The 16,678-nt window shown below is 39.4% G+C and overlaps 1 protein-coding gene across 1 annotated transcript; it reads left to right on the top strand.

Moving 5' to 3' along the window:
• The first annotated feature begins 142 nt into the window (after window positions 1–142).
• On the top strand, window positions 143–16,265 carry dhtkd1 (dehydrogenase E1 and transketolase domain containing 1). The gene is made up of 17 exons (XM_073868512.1): window positions 143–632; window positions 848–1,000; window positions 5,588–5,804; window positions 5,954–6,143; window positions 7,898–8,167; window positions 8,408–8,579; window positions 11,305–11,503; window positions 11,649–11,961; window positions 12,250–12,334; window positions 12,529–12,668; window positions 12,862–13,012; window positions 14,268–14,374; window positions 14,457–14,621; window positions 14,708–14,790; window positions 14,975–15,144; window positions 15,272–15,357; window positions 15,450–16,265. The coding sequence occupies exons 1-17, from the start codon at window positions 458–460 to the stop codon at window positions 15,549–15,551; spliced, it is 2,778 nt and encodes a 925-aa protein (XP_073724613.1). The 5' UTR covers window positions 143–457; the 3' UTR covers window positions 15,552–16,265.
• The last annotated feature ends 413 nt before the right edge of the window (window positions 16,266–16,678 follow it).

Here is a 16,678-nt window from a genome sequence, read left to right as displayed (position 1 = left end):
GGGGTAGAATTAAAATGAAAACAGCGCGATTTCACGAGATTTTGGCCGTAGCTGTATCCCTTCTACCCACAACTTTGCTAGCGCGCAGCACCTCAGCCAATCAAACTGATCAGTGACATCTGTTGAGTGCGTCAGATTGTTGTTGAACAGTCAGTTGCGGTTTACATTTTCCAGTTCCTTGGGTTACATATTAATCTGTTTGTTAGGAAAACTACATCTGGTCTCCTTTACTCCTTTCCTTCCCTAAAGGGGCTTTGGTGCCACCTATCCACAACCTTCGCAACAAAAGCTCTAGCTGCAGCTAATCAGCGTCGAGCAACCCAACGCCTCCAGCCATTCAGCGTTGAGGAGGCGATCACCTCCCACCTTCTGTTCCTGTCACGCATTACCGGCGACGTAGGATGCGCGAATTCATGGAGGAATAATTTTGCGTTGCCTAGTATATTTATTTCCCACCATGTCAGCGGGCATGAGGCTCGTGAACTTGCACAGACTTTGCCACCGATATTTTAGAGCTACACGGCCGGTTGTAGCGAGTTTGTATCACACGCAGCGTGGAGTTTATGGGTACCGACCGAAAGAAAATCAGGATAAAGACGCTGATCTTCAGCAACTCTCCGCGCTCAACCAAGGTCGGTGCGTTTCACGTGCTTTCAAACAAGCTAACAGTACACGTTTACTTGTGATTGTCTCTTTTATTCAATATTTTGCATTTGAGATCATACAATATGTTCTTTACATGCAAAACGCAATGTGACATTAAAGATAAAAGAGGTTTGCATGTACAGTTTGCATTGTGCAATCACCTTTGGAGTCCACGTGAATATAAATGCGTTTGTGTAAACAGATCACGGCCTGGCGCGATTGGTGGAGGCCTACAGAGCACATGGACACAAAGTGGCTAAAATTAACCCGTTACTTCCTAAAGCTCCTGTCCTGGAGAGCGTGCCAGAGATCAGTATTCTACATGGAAGTATCAAAGGACTACTCAACACTACTGGTTAGTTACATTAATGCAGAAAGTGGCTAAACTTCAGCTGGCGTCTGACTGTGTGTGTAGATGTCAGTCGAAGTGTCAAAAACAAATGCATTTAAAGTACATATGTAAATAAGTTACGACACTGAATTAATAAAAGTCAAATCATATCGCTTCCAAATAAATACGTGACTGTACGTTCACACCAGCCTCGAATAAATCGCGTTATTCGCTTGTAGTTGTATGCGTGAACATTTTGCGTTAACTCGCGTCATTCGCGCGTGAAATTCAGACGCGAATAACCTCAATTTGCTGGCTTAAGCTAGCTTGTAGTTTCTGTGTGTATATGTTAAAATGTGTTTTCTATACCAAGAAAGTAACAAGATGAAAACAACTATTTTCTGTTACAAACGTTCGCATAACATCTTTAGGTTATAACAAATTCAAATCCATAATTTGATTTTCAAAGATTTATTATAAAAACGGATTATTTTTTCCAAATGCTGTAAATCTATTGAATCAATATATAAATGTGCATTCATCTTTGCCATGTTATATTCATTTGGATGACTTGTGGTATACACTGATTAAAAAAATAAACATTAATGGCATTAATCAAAACACTTACTTTGTCATATTAAGAACACTGTCATTGCTGCTGTCATCCTTGGGATGTCATCGCTGAACTTTTTTGACAGTGATCAGCTGTAAAGGGGCGCTGCTCTTGTAGCGACCGGTAGCACTGTGCCTCGTGTGTTTGTTGTGTGAAAATCTTTGTTTCTTTTATGTCCTTTTTTGCCCGGAGCATTGCTTTTCTTTTAACTATTAGTTAGTATTCACTAGACGGAATGGATTGGTTTTTGGGTGTTGACGTTCTGGACATTTTTCTGGGTTGTTTGGAGTGTTCAGGAATTCCCACGCTATCCAACGCTACAATATAGCCGGGAATTGTTGCTCCAATTGCGTGGAAATTATCCAAGGACTGTGGCGAACTCGGACTTGTCCGGATACACAAGGTACGAAAATTTGGATTTTAATATAAAGGCGAGGAAGAGGGGGAAGCGCGGTGGAATTCGACTGAAGTTAAAAAAGTTGGGGTTCAAGCGTATCCCATTGCCAAGTATAATTCTCGCGAATGTGCAGTCCTTACGAAGGAAAATAAATGAGCTGCAAAGTGTGCACCGCTGATATAGAACTACTGACTGTGTCTATTAGGCCTTTTTATTTGCCAAGAGAATTTCAGCAACTTTTTATTTCATTGGTATATATTCACCCGAAGTCTGATGTTCAGAAGGCAACGGACATCATTAGTCAGGTAGTACATCGGTATCAGTTGCATTCCCCAGATGCTCCTCATTTTATTATGGGTGATTTTAACAAATGTTCTCTGGAAGGCGTTTTAAATTTTCAGCAATATATTGATTGTCCTACACGCCATCAAAAAATACTGGATCTATGTTATGGTTCAATACCAGATGCATATAGATCCTTTTCAAGACCCCCAATTGGGGGTGCAGATCACAATGCAGTCCTTCTGCAACCATGTTATAAACCAGTGTTGCAGAGAGTTACACCTGTTACCAGGTCATTTCAAAGATGGACTGATGATAACATCTTACAATTACAAGACTGCTTTGATTGCACTGAATGGGACATTTTTAAAAATTCTTGTGTAGATAACGATGAGTTAGCTGATGTTGTGAGTTCATACATTCACTTTTGTGAAGAGTCTGTGATACCTAGGAAAAATGTGAAAATTTATTCAAATAATAAGCCATGGGTGACAAAATCATTGAAACATGTTTTAAATAAGAAGAAACGGGTTTTTTATCAAGGTACAGATTTGGAAAAGTGTCAGATTAACAAGGAAGTTAAAAGGGAAATTAGAAGGGCAAAAAGGAAATATAAGGCATCAGTGGAGGAGAAGTTTATTAAGGGTAATATTCAGTCAGCATGGAGAGGAATAAAGACAATGGCTGGTACAAGTAACAAGGAACCAGTTGGTATTACTCGAATTGAATCTTTGACAGAAAATGGAGGGATAGCAAATGAATTTAATGATTTTTTTAGGCGATTTGATACAAATGATTTTAGTGAAACATGTAAGGACTTTTATTCTAGTTTGAAAACAGAGGAATGTTTGCAGATTGATAAGGCCTCTGTTTATAGAGTTTTGCAAACCACCCCACAAAATAAAAGCCCGGGGCCTGATAAAGTGAGTGGGAGAGTTCTGAGGAGTTGTGCGTATCAGTTATGTGATATTAGTCATTTTATTTTTCAGGCCTCATTGAAATTACAGAAAGTACCCTCAGTTTGGAAAAAATCCACTATTGTACCCATTCCTAAAATGACAAATCCCAAACAAATGAACGACTTCAGACCAATTTCTTTAACATCACTACTAATGAAGTGTTTTGAGAGAATTATCAAAACTTGGATTGTAGAGTATACAAATCAGCTGATTGATCCGTTACAATTTGCTTATAGGAGAAATAGAAGCGTGGAGGATGCCACTCTGACACTTTTAAATCTTATATATAAACATGTGGATACCGGCAAGAGACATGCTCGTTTATTATTTGTAGATTTCGCATCAGCGTTCAACACTATTCAACCAATTCTTTTAGCTGAACGTTTGCTGTCTGAATTTGATGTTCCTAAGAGTTTGGTGGCTTGGATTTTAGATTTTCTGACCAGAAGACCTCAAATAGTACGGGTAAATGGAGAACATTCCCAGGAACTTTATTCTTCAGTGGGCTGCCCTCAAGGCTGTATTCTTTCACCCTTATTATTTATTTTATATACAGATAGGTGTAGAAGTCAATTTGTAGACAGACATAATATCAAATATGCTGACGATACAGTGGTGCTAAGTCTGCTAAAACAGGGTGACACAGAGCATGGGCCCATTTTGAACTATTTCTTGGAATGGTGTGAGAGTTCACAATTACAAATTAATGTATCCAAAACTAAAGATATGATGATAGATTTTAATACTTCAGTTGAAAATCCATCTAAAATAGTGGTTGCGGGTAAAGAGGTGGAGAAGGTTAGTTCATACAAGTATTTGGGTACAGTAATTGATGATAAGCTTAGTTGGGTGGAAAATACAAATCTCGTTGTATCAAAAGCACAAAAACGGCTATATTTATTGAGGAAGCTTAAATCCTTTGATGTGGATAAATCTATATTGACTTTGTTTTATAGATCTTTTATTGAAACAGTTTTAACTTTTGGTATGATTTGTTGGTTTTATGGATTAAATTTTAAAAGTAGATCCAAGCTGCAGAGCATTGTAAATCTAGGATCAAAGATTACAGGCTCTACACAACTGGGTTTGACTACTTTATGTGAGAGAAATGTTCTCAGGAAGTCCTTGACTATTTTGGGTGATTCATCCCATGTTTTGTTTTTAGAATTTGAAATGCTCCCTTCAGGTAGGCGATATAGAGTGCCCAAGTGGAGGACTGTTCAATCCTCTAGGTCTTTTGTTTCAAATGCAGTTTTGAGTTTAAATACTTACTTGAAACATAAAGATAAAGGTGAAGCCGTGATGTTTTAAATTAGCATAGACAAATTAGGTATTGTACTGTAAATGCTCTGGGATTGTTTTATGTTTGTTTTATGGTTGGTTATTGTGTTGTTTCCTTTCATAAATTGTATGTTTGTGAGGTCTGTTGCTGCATAAATTGCCCTGTAAAGGGACAAATAAAGATTTACTACTACTACTACTAAAATGTTTTGCTCGATTTCGTTGACTTTGCGTAAATAATGGAAAGTTTTTCATAAGATCCCCTGGGGTCAATGTGTTAGCATGACAGAAGCTTGATGCTGTCGTGTGAGAACAAGCAACAGCTGGCATTTTTGCGTATATCGGATTTTGCGTAAAATGAAGAAATTACTTTTTAATACCCTCTTAAATTGAGTAAAGAGCGTTTTTTACAACTTGCCTATAAAAGTATGAAGGTATGTCAAACAGCCCCGGGTGTCCACATACAAAGACAGTCTTTTTCCATTGTTGTTTCGTATCTGCCTCAGCTGGCTACGTTGTAGTCACGTCACTATAAGAGCAAGCTCCTGATTGGTTAACGTGGTGCGAATATCTGCCAAAGTTCAGAGTTTTTCTGAATTTCACGTGATTTGAGCTGTAGGTTGTCAGACGCATTTTTGCATTGATTTAACATGTAAATCACTTACGTGTCTGGTGTGAACACACCATAAGTCTATCATTTTTCTGTAACCACTGACACTATGACGGGTCACGTGACCTGCCAGTGGCAGCCCCTGCCAACCAGCCGAAGATTAAACCCCTACTGGAATGCATTTGGTAGGTGCTTTCATGCAACTTGCAGTGCATTTAAAAAATTATTATGTGTGATCACTAGAATTTGAACCCATGACATGTGATAATGATCCTCTTACAGTCATGTTTTTTGCACACACTTTCATCCAAAGTGACCTTAAAGTGCATTGAAGCTCTAAATGTTGTTGTTCAGATGAACTACAGTGTAGTTATAAACATGCTGTCCATTGATTTTTACTTTGTTTTCTTGTAACACAAGGAAGAATGTTATTTTTCTTCCACACAATGAACTCTTGTCATCGTTCCAGGATTGCGGCATTTTGGGAAATCTGAGGCGACCGCTGAAGAGGTCGTGTCCTACCTGGAGAGAACATACTGTGGGGGAATCTCAGTGGAAACCAGTCAGCTTCAGACCTTACAGGAAAGGGAGTGGGTTGCTGACCGCTTTGAAGAGCTCAAGAAAGAAACTTTCTCTCCAGAGGAGAGGAGACAGCTGGCCAAACTGATGCTTGAATCGCAGGAATTGCACATTCTTGAGAAATGTTATTTTGGAGTAAGAAAAATGTCTTTGTTTCCATGTTTTGGAATTTTGAGTTTGCACATCCCATTCCAAACACAAAAACTTGTTAAAAAATTGATGCAGACATTTTTGACACTTTGTTTCTGAAGGAATTCGACCACTTTTTAGCAACTAAGTTTGCCACTGTGAAACGTTATGGAGGCGAAGGAGCAGAGAGCACGATGGGATTTTTCTACGAGCTGTTTCGCTCTGCGGTGTACAGTGGAGTGACAGATGTTATCATGGGCATGCCTCACCGCGGACGCCTCAACCTGCTCACTGGACTACTGCAATTCCCTCCAGAGGTTTGTAAAGTGACATTGTAAAATTGTATCACATACATTTGTCGGATAAGTATTTTACTCCGTTATCCACATGTGACTCTGCCTGTGAAATCCAAGCTAATGTCTGATAATCTAATTGCAAGATTTGATGCATCAAAGTATGATTTCACTCCAGTCTTTGACATTGCATACTTGGTCAAATTTAAAGGATTAGTCCATTAGTCCAAAAAAAAAATCCAGATAATTTACTCACCACCATGTCATCCAAAATGTTGATGTCTTTCTTTGTTCAAATGTGCGTTTCATTTATTTAACACGTGACCTTTCCACGGCATTACGCAATTACGTGAGGTGGCGCTGGCACGTCACAGGACCGGAGACAGACGAGAAGTTGCGGTTCAAAAGTGCAGATTTTTTATTTTTCTTGTCAAAAATGACAATCGTTTCGCTAGATAAGACCCTTATGCCTCGTTTGGGATCGTTTAGAGTCCTTTGAAAGTGCAATTTTAAACTGCATTAAATCTTTTACGTGTTGGGGTCTATTAAAGTCCATTAAAACAAGAAAAATCCTGGAATGTTTTCCTCAAAAAAACATAATTTATTCTCGACTGAACAAAGATCAACATAATTTCTTAAACATTTTGGATGACATGGTGGTGAGTAAATTATCTTTTTTTTTTTTAAGAAAATGGACTAATCCTTTAAAGATATTATGGTTATATTATTACGGAATGTATTTTTTAATTATATAGAATAAGTTTATGTAGAAACAGTAAATCACAAAAATTTACTGTAGATTGGTTTTTACAGACTGGGTCTTAAATGTTGCAGAATCTTCACTAGTTACTTAAAGGCGGAGTCCACGATGTTTGAAAAACGCTTTGGAAAAGGAGACGGGCCGACTACCAAAACACACTTATAGCCAATCAGCAGTAAGGAGTGTGTCTACTAACTGTCATCGTTGCCTGGGTTGCGTATGTGTGGGGCGGGTCTATCAACAGAAGGTCCAGATTCTATTGGGGCAGGGGCATGTTTGTTTAGGTGATTTCAAATATCAACATTGGCTTTCAAACATTGTGGACTCCGCCTTTAACCTAGTTATAGTTTATGATTTAAATATGACTATATATCCTTTTGTTGTTTGGTTATTCATTATAAATGGATGTTTAACATCTTAAAATGGCTTTAGCCTTGGACTTGTTTCCTTGCATCTCTTCCTGTCAATCATTTATTTGCTTTTGTGGTTTAATTTCTCACCCTCCATTCATTTATAACATGTCATTGGCTTCAGTTCTTCACTCTGCATGAACAGACTTGCCCAACACGAAATGCCGGTTTATTCTATTACAGCAGGTCTTGTGAGTTGTGTCTTTGAGCGCTCTCACTTTATCCAAAGCAAACTTGCCTAAGTGCGTGGGTGCAGATCAAAAGACGAGACGTCAGTAACGTGAATGTCTTAGCGGCACACGCGATAGACCGACTAAGCAATATGATAAGCGTGTGAGAGGGCTGTGTGTCATTGCGAATATAAAACACAGATTTAACTTTACTATGTGTTAAGAGAGCACTTACTGTTTTCTTCAAAACAATCACATCCTAATGACAAAAGCATGCTCGGGCTCGGATCAATAAAAGTACAGTGTGAGTGCATGCTTCTGGGAAAGTATGGAGGGGGGGGGGTGATCTCGGTTTGGTCCGGTTGGGTATATGTGAGTGCATCCTTCAACAAATTGTCTCCAGTAAAACCAAATGCTTTTCCTTTCTTTCTCTCTCAGCTGATGTTTCGTAAGATGAGAGGTCTCAGCGAGTTTCCAGAGAATTCTCCCTCTATCGGAGACGTGCTCTCTCATTTGACCTCTACGGTGGAGCTGGATTTCGGAGCGGGACACCCTCTCCATGTCACTATGTTACCCAACCCCTCCCACTTGGAGGCGATCAACCCCGTCACACAGGGAAAGACTCGTGCCCGACAGCAAGTCAAACAGGATGGGGACTACTCCAGTGATCCTCACTCACAGCCAGGGGACAAAGTCATATGCCTGCAGGTCATGAGTTTTAGGATGTCTTCATTGGTACTTGCATTGGTCAAGGAAAAAGTGCATCTCATTAAGAGACCACTTTTTATTATCTAATCAAGTCCTGATTGGATAAAAAGTAGTCCTTGTCCTTGTTGTTGATTATGTTTCACTTGATCACATTGCAAAAAGTGGGTTGCAGTCAAAAGTTTATTTGGCAGTATGAAGTAAGTTGCCCTGAACTAACTGTAATAAATCTGGCATTTACAGGTTCACGGTGATGCTTCATTTTCAGGCCAAGGCATTGTAACTGAGACCTTTACCCTGTCAAACCTCCCCCATTATAGAGTTGGTGGAAGCATCCACCTCATAGTGAACAATCAGGTGGGCTACACCACTCCCTCTGAGAGGGGGCGATCATCTCTCTACTGCAGTGATGTTGGTATGTTATTAAGTTTTCTGCATACAAATGTCTGAACATTATTTAAAACAGTATTTTTTACTAATTACTTTTTCAATATAAGAACTTGTAAATACTTTCTCGTCGAAAGATAAGATAGGGCTTAAACATGGGTTTATTTATTCTGTTTGGCTCAGGATACCAACGCTAGTTTTGTTTCTATGACCCTTCAAATAGCGCATAATTATAAATATGCCCAATGGAAACGCATACATTTCCCAAAAAATCTCCCATATATTGCATAAAATGTTTAAAACATGGTTTAGTCGCATAACATTGTTTAATGGAAATGCAGTAATTTTGCAATAGTTTATTATCAACCTTCAGAAAATATTACAAAGTTTTGTGCAAATTTGTATTGGAAACCAATGGCACGAGTAATGGTGCTTTTCCATTGCATAGTACCCCATGGTTTGGTTTGGTTTGGTTTGGGTCAGGTCCAAGCGTGCCGCACAAGCCCTGAAAAGTGAAGCCAAAAGGTCTCGATCGCCCCCCAGTGACTGGTCCCAGTATAGGTCATAAGCCCCGCCTCCCCCATGTTATTCAATGGGACTTGAGACCAACTAAACAATTTAATTACACTTCAAATATCTTTTTTCCGAAGCTGGTTTCTGTCATTTACGCTGATGTAAATTCAAGTGTTTGTTTTTAAAATAAGTTTGTTTTTAGTTAGTTATTTAATGCTATGAAAACGGTGGTGTCACGTCATGATTGACAGCTGTGATATGCGCATTCTACAAGGGCAGGGCCTTGATTTCGCGGCTTTAATTCCTGCTCACTACTGTGAAGGACTGGTCCCGAAATCGCTACTGCGCAGACTCAAGACCCAAGATGTCAGCGCTGTATCGGGACACTGGCGGCCAGTGTTGTGCCTGATTGAGTTCATTGAACAAAAGTATATATTTTGGGCGAACATGAACTGAACGTGCTTTATTACTGCCTTATGAACGTTACTGTGAACTCGTTCATTCAGAGGCTTGTGAACGGCATGCTCTCTCAGTTTAACGTCGTTCAATAGGGTGCCAGATTTCTATAGAGTCTTCCAGGCAAAAACCCGGCCAAAACACACTGTAAACAGGCCTTAAAGGAATAGTCTACTCATTTTCAATATTAAAATATGTTATTACCTTAACTAAGAATTGTTGATAAATCCCTCTATCATCTGTGTGCGTGCACGTAAGCGCTGGAGCGCGCTGCGACGCTTCGATAGCATTTAGCTTAGCCCCATTCATTCAATGGTACCATTCAGAGATAAAGTTAGAAGTGACCAAACACATCAACGTTTTTCCTATTTAAGACGAGTAGTTATACGAGCAAGTTTGGTGGTACAAAATAAAACGTAGCACTTTTCTAAGCGGATTTAAAAGAGGAACTATATTTTATGGCGTAATAGCACTTTTGGGAGTACTTCGACTCGCCTGAAAAGTCCGCTCCCCTTCTCACTCTCATAATGGGAGAGGGAGGGTGTAACTCCGCCGAGTTGAAGTACTTCCAAAAGTGCTATTACGCCATAAAATATAGTTCCTCTTTTAAATACGCTTAGAAAAGCGCTACGTTTTACTTGTGCCACCAAACTTGCTCGTATAACTACTCGTCTTAAATAGGAAAAACGTTGATGTGTTTGGTCACTTCTAACTTTATCTCTAAATGGTACCATTGAATGAATGGGGCTAAGCTAAATTCTATCGAAGCGTCGCAGCGCGCTCCAGCGCTTACGTGCACGCACACAGATGATAGAGGGATTTATCAACAATTCTTAGTTAAGGTAATAACATATTTTAATATTGAAAATGAGTAGACTATTCCTTTAATGTGTAGTGAAAAAAACACCCAATCTGGCAACACGGCCACCAGTCAGTGTTTCACGTTGCATGCGTCATCAAAACATCACTGACTCTGCTGAAATCCCTGCCGAGCCACTCACATAGTTTAACATTAAATAATGTCATATTTGTCCTAAATCATTAACGATTAACATAGCATTCTAACACATATTCTGGATCTTGAAATAGACTCTAAGTTCACGCTATTTAATGTGCACGTGCGGTGTGTGCAATACCTGCGAGTTGTCCTACACGCGATGCCTCGCAGTGATTCTCGCCCAGTATGTGCGACCCCCTTGAACCACCTGGCTAGCCTTTCAAGGTATGTGCAAGCAAATACAAAAATTAAAAGACAGTCAATGCTAATGTAAACCCTGGTTGAATAAGGATTTAAAGTTGAATATGAAATCTGACGCATTTAGCTTTAGTGTTAAAACTGATAAAATAATGGCTGTCCATCAATTTAGTAACACTTCGGAGTGGGAGGGATTATAGGCGTGTCGTTATATTTGCACTGCCTACTGCTGTGACATCATACAAGTGAGCATGTCTTTGTACTACATCCCATACATTTATTTATTTCTCAGTCTGCCACAAAATTAAAATTGACCACAACAAATAGATGTTTGCACATCGCGTTTATCACAACCTCTGTCTTACATTTCTGCACAAAAAAGTCGACGCGCTCCGCTGAGCCTTATTTAAGTGTCATTTAAGCATATATGTGGACGTAAACCTTGGGGTACTATGCAATTGAAAAGCATCATAAGCGGTGGGGTCTATTTGTTTTACGGCTAGTTAAAAGTGTTTTGGGAAACCTGTTTGAAAATGGTAAATGTTTTTCAAAATTAAATTTGAGATTTTTAAAATGTGGTGTTTCTTAGGTAAAATGGTGGGATGTGCAATAATCCATGTAAACGGGGACGACGCCGAGGATGTGCTCAGAGCGACTCGGCTGGCTGTTGAGTACCAGCGACGCTTCAGGAAAGACGTTATTGTGGATCTTCTCTGTTACCGTCAGTGGGGTCACAACGAGCTGGACGAGCCATTTTTTACCAACCCTGCCATGTATAAAATCATCCGGTGGGTTTAACCCTTAAATATACAGTTATTGGTAGTAGTAAAAACTGATTTTGTAGCTTATGTTTTAAATAATAGGCATTTCTTCAGACTAGTATTTTACTCAAACTGGTTTGGTTTTGTCGATTCTGTTTCCTTCCTTCGCCAGGTCCAGAAACAGTGTCCCAGATTCATATGCAGACCTGCTGATCTCTGAGGGTCTGATGACGGAAGAAGAGCGTGGTAAGATCAAGACCTCCCATTTCACCATGCTCAACGACCGGCTGAACAACATGACCCTCTACACCCCTCCACCAACAAACCTGCAGGGTCGTTGGGGCGACCTGGTGGAGCCGCAGAACAGAGTCACATCCTGGGACACCGGCGTAGCGCTTCCCCTGCTACAGTTTGTAGGCGCCAAATCGGTAGACATACCTGATGAGATTCAGCTGCACAGTCACCTAAGGAAGACACATGTGCAGGTAAAGAGAAACTCGCTAGATCTTTGAACACAGTTTTTTTACTTTTATAGGTTTTATGGCGATTTTTAAGTACTGTACTGTGTAAGTCTTAAAGGGACAGTTCACCCAAAAATGAGAACTCTTGTCATTTACTGGCCATTTATGTTGTTGCCGTATAATTTTCTTTCATTGGTGGACACGGGGAATTTTCTTTCCCTATTTTTTTTCTTTTTTAATGCAATGAAAGCTGCTTGTTCAGTACTGATGGAGTTTATTTTAAAATGCTTGTTATTTTGGGGGGTTTCACAGGCACGGCTCCAGAAACTGGAAGAGGGTACGAAACTGGACTGGTCCACAGCTGAAGCTTTGGCGTTTGGCTCATTGCTGTGTCAGGGTATGAATATTAAAACCACCCACAAACAGGCTCTGGATTACGCCTCAAAACCGCTCTAAATGGGCAATGTACAATCAGGCGATATGAAGAACTGATCTGAGTACAGATTATTTTACTGGCTTGCATGGCAGCAAAGCTATATGAGAGACGTATATTATATATCATGATTGGTTGTATTGATGGCTTCACTGCAGGATTCAACATCCGTATCAGCGGTCAGGACGTGGGCCGGGGAACTTTCAGTCAGCGTCACGCTATGGTTGTATGTCAGGAGACCAATGACATGTATATACCCCTCAATCACATCAACTCTCAACAGAAAGGTCACTTGGAGGTAAACTAAACCTCTCGCAGATATAATGGACACATAGCCAACTGTATTGTTTGTTGTGTGTTTTATGCATTGTGCACATTGATTGGACACGTTACCTGGATATTGTAACTAAATACATCAATTGTTCTTTATTCCTGGTTGCCTGTGCGGTGTTTTGGCACAAAACTTAGCGTTGTGTGTGTGTTTGTTTCAGGTATGTAACAGTGCTCTGTCTGAGGAAGCTGTATTAGGGTTTGAATATGGGATGAGCATCGCTCTGCCTAAACTGCTGCCAATTTGGGAAGCTCAGTTTGGAGATTTTTTCAACGGCGCACAGATCATTTTTGATACTTTTCTGTCTGGAGGTAAAAACATGTGGTGCCAAAATATATTGCAAATATACAAATTCATCTTACATAATTCTTATCAATCACCCTTAAAGGATTAGTCCATTTTCTTAAAGAAAAAATCCAGATGGTTTACTAGCCACCATGCTGTCCAGAGTGTTGATGTCTTTCTTTGTTCGGTCGAGAAGAAGTTGTGTTTTTTGAGGAAAACATTCCAGGATTTTTCTAATTTTCATGGACTTTAATGGACCCCAACACATAACAGTTTTAATTCAGTTTAAAATTGCAGTTTCAAAGAACTCTAAATGATCCCAAACGAGGCATAAGGGTCTTGTCTAGCGAAGCGATTGTCATTTTTGACAAGAAAAATAAGAAAATGCACTTTTAAACTACAACTTTTCGTCTACCTCAGCGCGACCTCACGTATTACGTCATCACGACGAAAGGTAACGGATGACGTATGCGAAACTACGCCCCAGTGTTTACAAGTGTGGAGAAAGAGGACCGTTCCGATGTTGTCGTATGTTGAATGATACTAATTAATGTCTTTGTGTCTGTTATTGTTTTAAAATGGTCCGCAAATGTGCGTTTCATATGTAACACGTGACCTTTCCACGGCATTACGCAATTACGTGAGGTTGCGCTGGAGCGTCACAGGACCGGATGTGGACGAGAAGTTGTAGTTTGGAAGTGGATATTTTTTATTTGTCCTGTCAAAAATGACAATCGTTTTGCTAGATAAGACCGTTATGCCTCGTTTGGGATCATTTAGAGTAATTTGAAACTCCGTTGAAACTGCTATTTTAAATTGTTACGCGTTGGGGTCCATTGGGGTCCTTTAGAATTGGAAAAATCCTGGAATGTTTTCCTCAAGAAACGTGATTTCTTCTCGGCTGAACGTGGAAAGGCATCAACATTTTGGATGTCGTGGTGGTGGGTGAATTATCTGGATTTTTTTTAAGAAAATTGACTAATCCTTTAAAGCCTAGGAGGTGTCTTATGCCTAAACTTTAACATTTCAAAATAATTATAATTGCAAATTCAAATAATCAAAGTACACTTGACCTATATATCAACATTTGCTTAAAGCCCCCAAAAGAAGATATTTCTTTTAGTACTTGATGCTGATTGGCTCGTTTCATTTTGCATTGCTAGGGATAACTATATGTAATATAAAATGCAATCATTTATCACAATCATCAGCCAGCCAGTATATTTGATAAATGTGTATCTTAAAAGCTTTAGTATTAATGTACGTTTTTAATTTTCAAAGGTGAGGCTAAATGGCTTCTGCAGAGCGGACTGGTGATCTTATTACCACACGGGTATGACGGGGCCGGACCCGAGCACTCGTCCTGCCGAATCGAGCGTTTCTTACAGGTCCACACACGACCATCAGTCTAGATCTGCATCTTCGGTACTGATAATATTCATAACTCTGCTCGTTTTTTGTGATCTGTAGCTCTGTGATAGTAAAGAGGAAGGTGTGGACGGTGACACGGTGAACATGGCGGTTGTGAACCCGACCCTACCGGCTCAATACTTCCATCTCTTGCGAAGACAAATGATTAGAAACTTCCGGAAACCGCTGATTGTGGCCTCTCCTAAAACTTTGTTGCGGTTCTCTGTGAGTTTTTATTTCTTTATTTGTTCGAGTTACATGTCTGGATTGTTGTTTGTCTGTTATGGAGTTTTGCATCTGTTTAACACTAGGGGGCAGTGTCAAGCTTAGCTGATATGGGACCGGGAACTTCATTCAAGCCTGTCATTGGTGATTCCTCTGTTGACCCAACAAGGTACTTGTTTTTTTTTTGACACATTGTTTGACACAAGCACCAAAGTGTGAAGCCTCTTAAATATTTAACAATTACTTTTGCTTTAGTTTTTATTATTCTGTGTTGTATTATCAAAAGGTACAACCGCATACTTATAATAATCCAATGCTGAAAACTATTCACAAAAGATCTTTTGTTTTTGTAGTGTTCAGAGGGTTCTGGTGTGTTCAGGTAAACATTACTACGGTCTGCTGAAACACAGAGAAACGTTACCAGAAGCAGTGAAAAACACGGCTATTGTCAGGGTGGAGGAACTGTGTCCCTTTCCCACAGAAGCTCTACAACAGGAACTCAACAAATACAAAAACGCCAAAGGTGTGATTGCACATAGATTTTTCTTTAACACTTCAACAATGTTTAACACATCGTTTACTTGCATTTTCTTTGGTGTTGAATATTGATACATATGCAAGGTGTGTATTTGATGTTATTACTGTTGCAGAGTTTATCTGGAGTCAAGAGGAACCACAGAACATGGGTTGTTGGTCATTTGTCGCACCAAGATTCGAAAAACAGCTGGCTTGCAAGGTCAGGCATCCTGTCGTTTTACATTTCTCATACATGAAATGTTTAATAAATGCATTTCTCATACACTACATTTTTTAACATTCATCCCTCAGTTGAAGTTAGTGAGCCGACCTGCACTGCCAGCCCCCGCCGTGGGCATCGGGACTCTCCACCACCAGCAACATGAAGCCATCCTGAACTCTTCCTTCTCCTGATAGGACAGATCCTACAACCATAAACCAAAACAATCTTTTGCTACGAAGGCTATCAATACACTAAAAGATTACCTAAACACTAATTGTTTAGTCAACAAAGACATTTTGCAGGTACCCACTGGAGAACAATGTTTACCAAACATTTCTTACCAATATCCAAATTGGTGTATACCCAATACTCTTTTATGATGGATGATTTGGATTAGTCTGTAGCAGCAATACAGAAGCAAAAATGTAAAGCATAGACTGTATACTAGTGTACAGTGTGTATGAATTTTTAAAGCACTTTTAAGTCAATTAGATACATGCAGGAGCACTGTAGATAGACTCTGGTTTTAAACCATTAAGTGTTACAGAAGTTATAGTTTGACAAAGACACAAAGTTTGGCACGTGATCAAAACTTTAATGCATTAAATGTTGTTTGAATGCAAGTCATTGATGGCTGCAGGATTTATTGACTCTTATCAGATGAATGTCGGTACATCAGTAATGTTTACAACACAAAATATTAAGCACAAAGTGACTCATAACATACAGGATGGTATTACAAACAGTAATAGTTGTATATCAGTAAGTAGTGTAGTGTATAGATGACATACCCATCTAAAGGCCTTTATTTTCTGTGAAATTCAGTAGTGATACTGGGTGGATAAAGCTGAATTTGTATTTCACTCATTCATTCTGAAGGAAAAAATAAAATTCAATGATTTAAAGCTTTGGGTTTTTGTATCAAATGTCTACATGTTTAGCTGTATTTATCATATCCATTATACAAACAATTTCTTTTAAAATGTTTCTTTCAAAGATTTAACATGGAAAAGTGCTTTTAGTGTAATCTTTTTACTGTTTATTCATATATAGACTGTTTCTTCAGATGCACGCTCGTTGTCACGGTTACGTCTAGGCGGAACTTAACTTCTGGTCTCTGGTTTGACTAACGTTAGGCTAAACTGACATCTAGAACAAATACCTTGTCGAAAATAACAAATGTTTTGGTTTCTTAAAGACGAGTGGAGACGACTATGTTAAGGGAGCCGATATGCAATTAACATCGTATAGACTGTTTCATTGGACTCGCGTGCGGTAACGCGATACGCGTCTGGTCCGAACTTCACTTCCGGTTTCA

The sequence above is a fragment of the Misgurnus anguillicaudatus genome, chromosome 6 (assembly GCF_027580225.2).
Source record: "Misgurnus anguillicaudatus chromosome 6, ASM2758022v2, whole genome shotgun sequence".
In the NCBI taxonomy this organism is placed as follows: domain Eukaryota; kingdom Metazoa; phylum Chordata; class Actinopteri; order Cypriniformes; family Cobitidae; genus Misgurnus; species Misgurnus anguillicaudatus.
The sequence above is the reverse complement of the archived record's forward strand: the minus strand, read 5'-3'. Positions and strand labels throughout refer to the sequence as shown.

Bases quoted from the DNA above. Each gene is read 5' to 3' on its own strand.
- dhtkd1 (XM_073868512.1), top strand. From the start codon at position 458: ATGTCAGCGGGCATGAGGCTCGTGAACTTGCACAGACTTTGCCACCGA. The intron at 11,504-11,648 runs GTGGGTTTAACC...TTCCTTCGCCAG, and splicing joins GCCATGTATAAAATCATCCG to GTCCAGAAACAGTGTCCCAG. The intron at 15,358-15,449 runs GTCAGGCATCCT...TTCATCCCTCAG, and splicing joins AAAAACAGCTGGCTTGCAAG to TTGAAGTTAGTGAGCCGACC.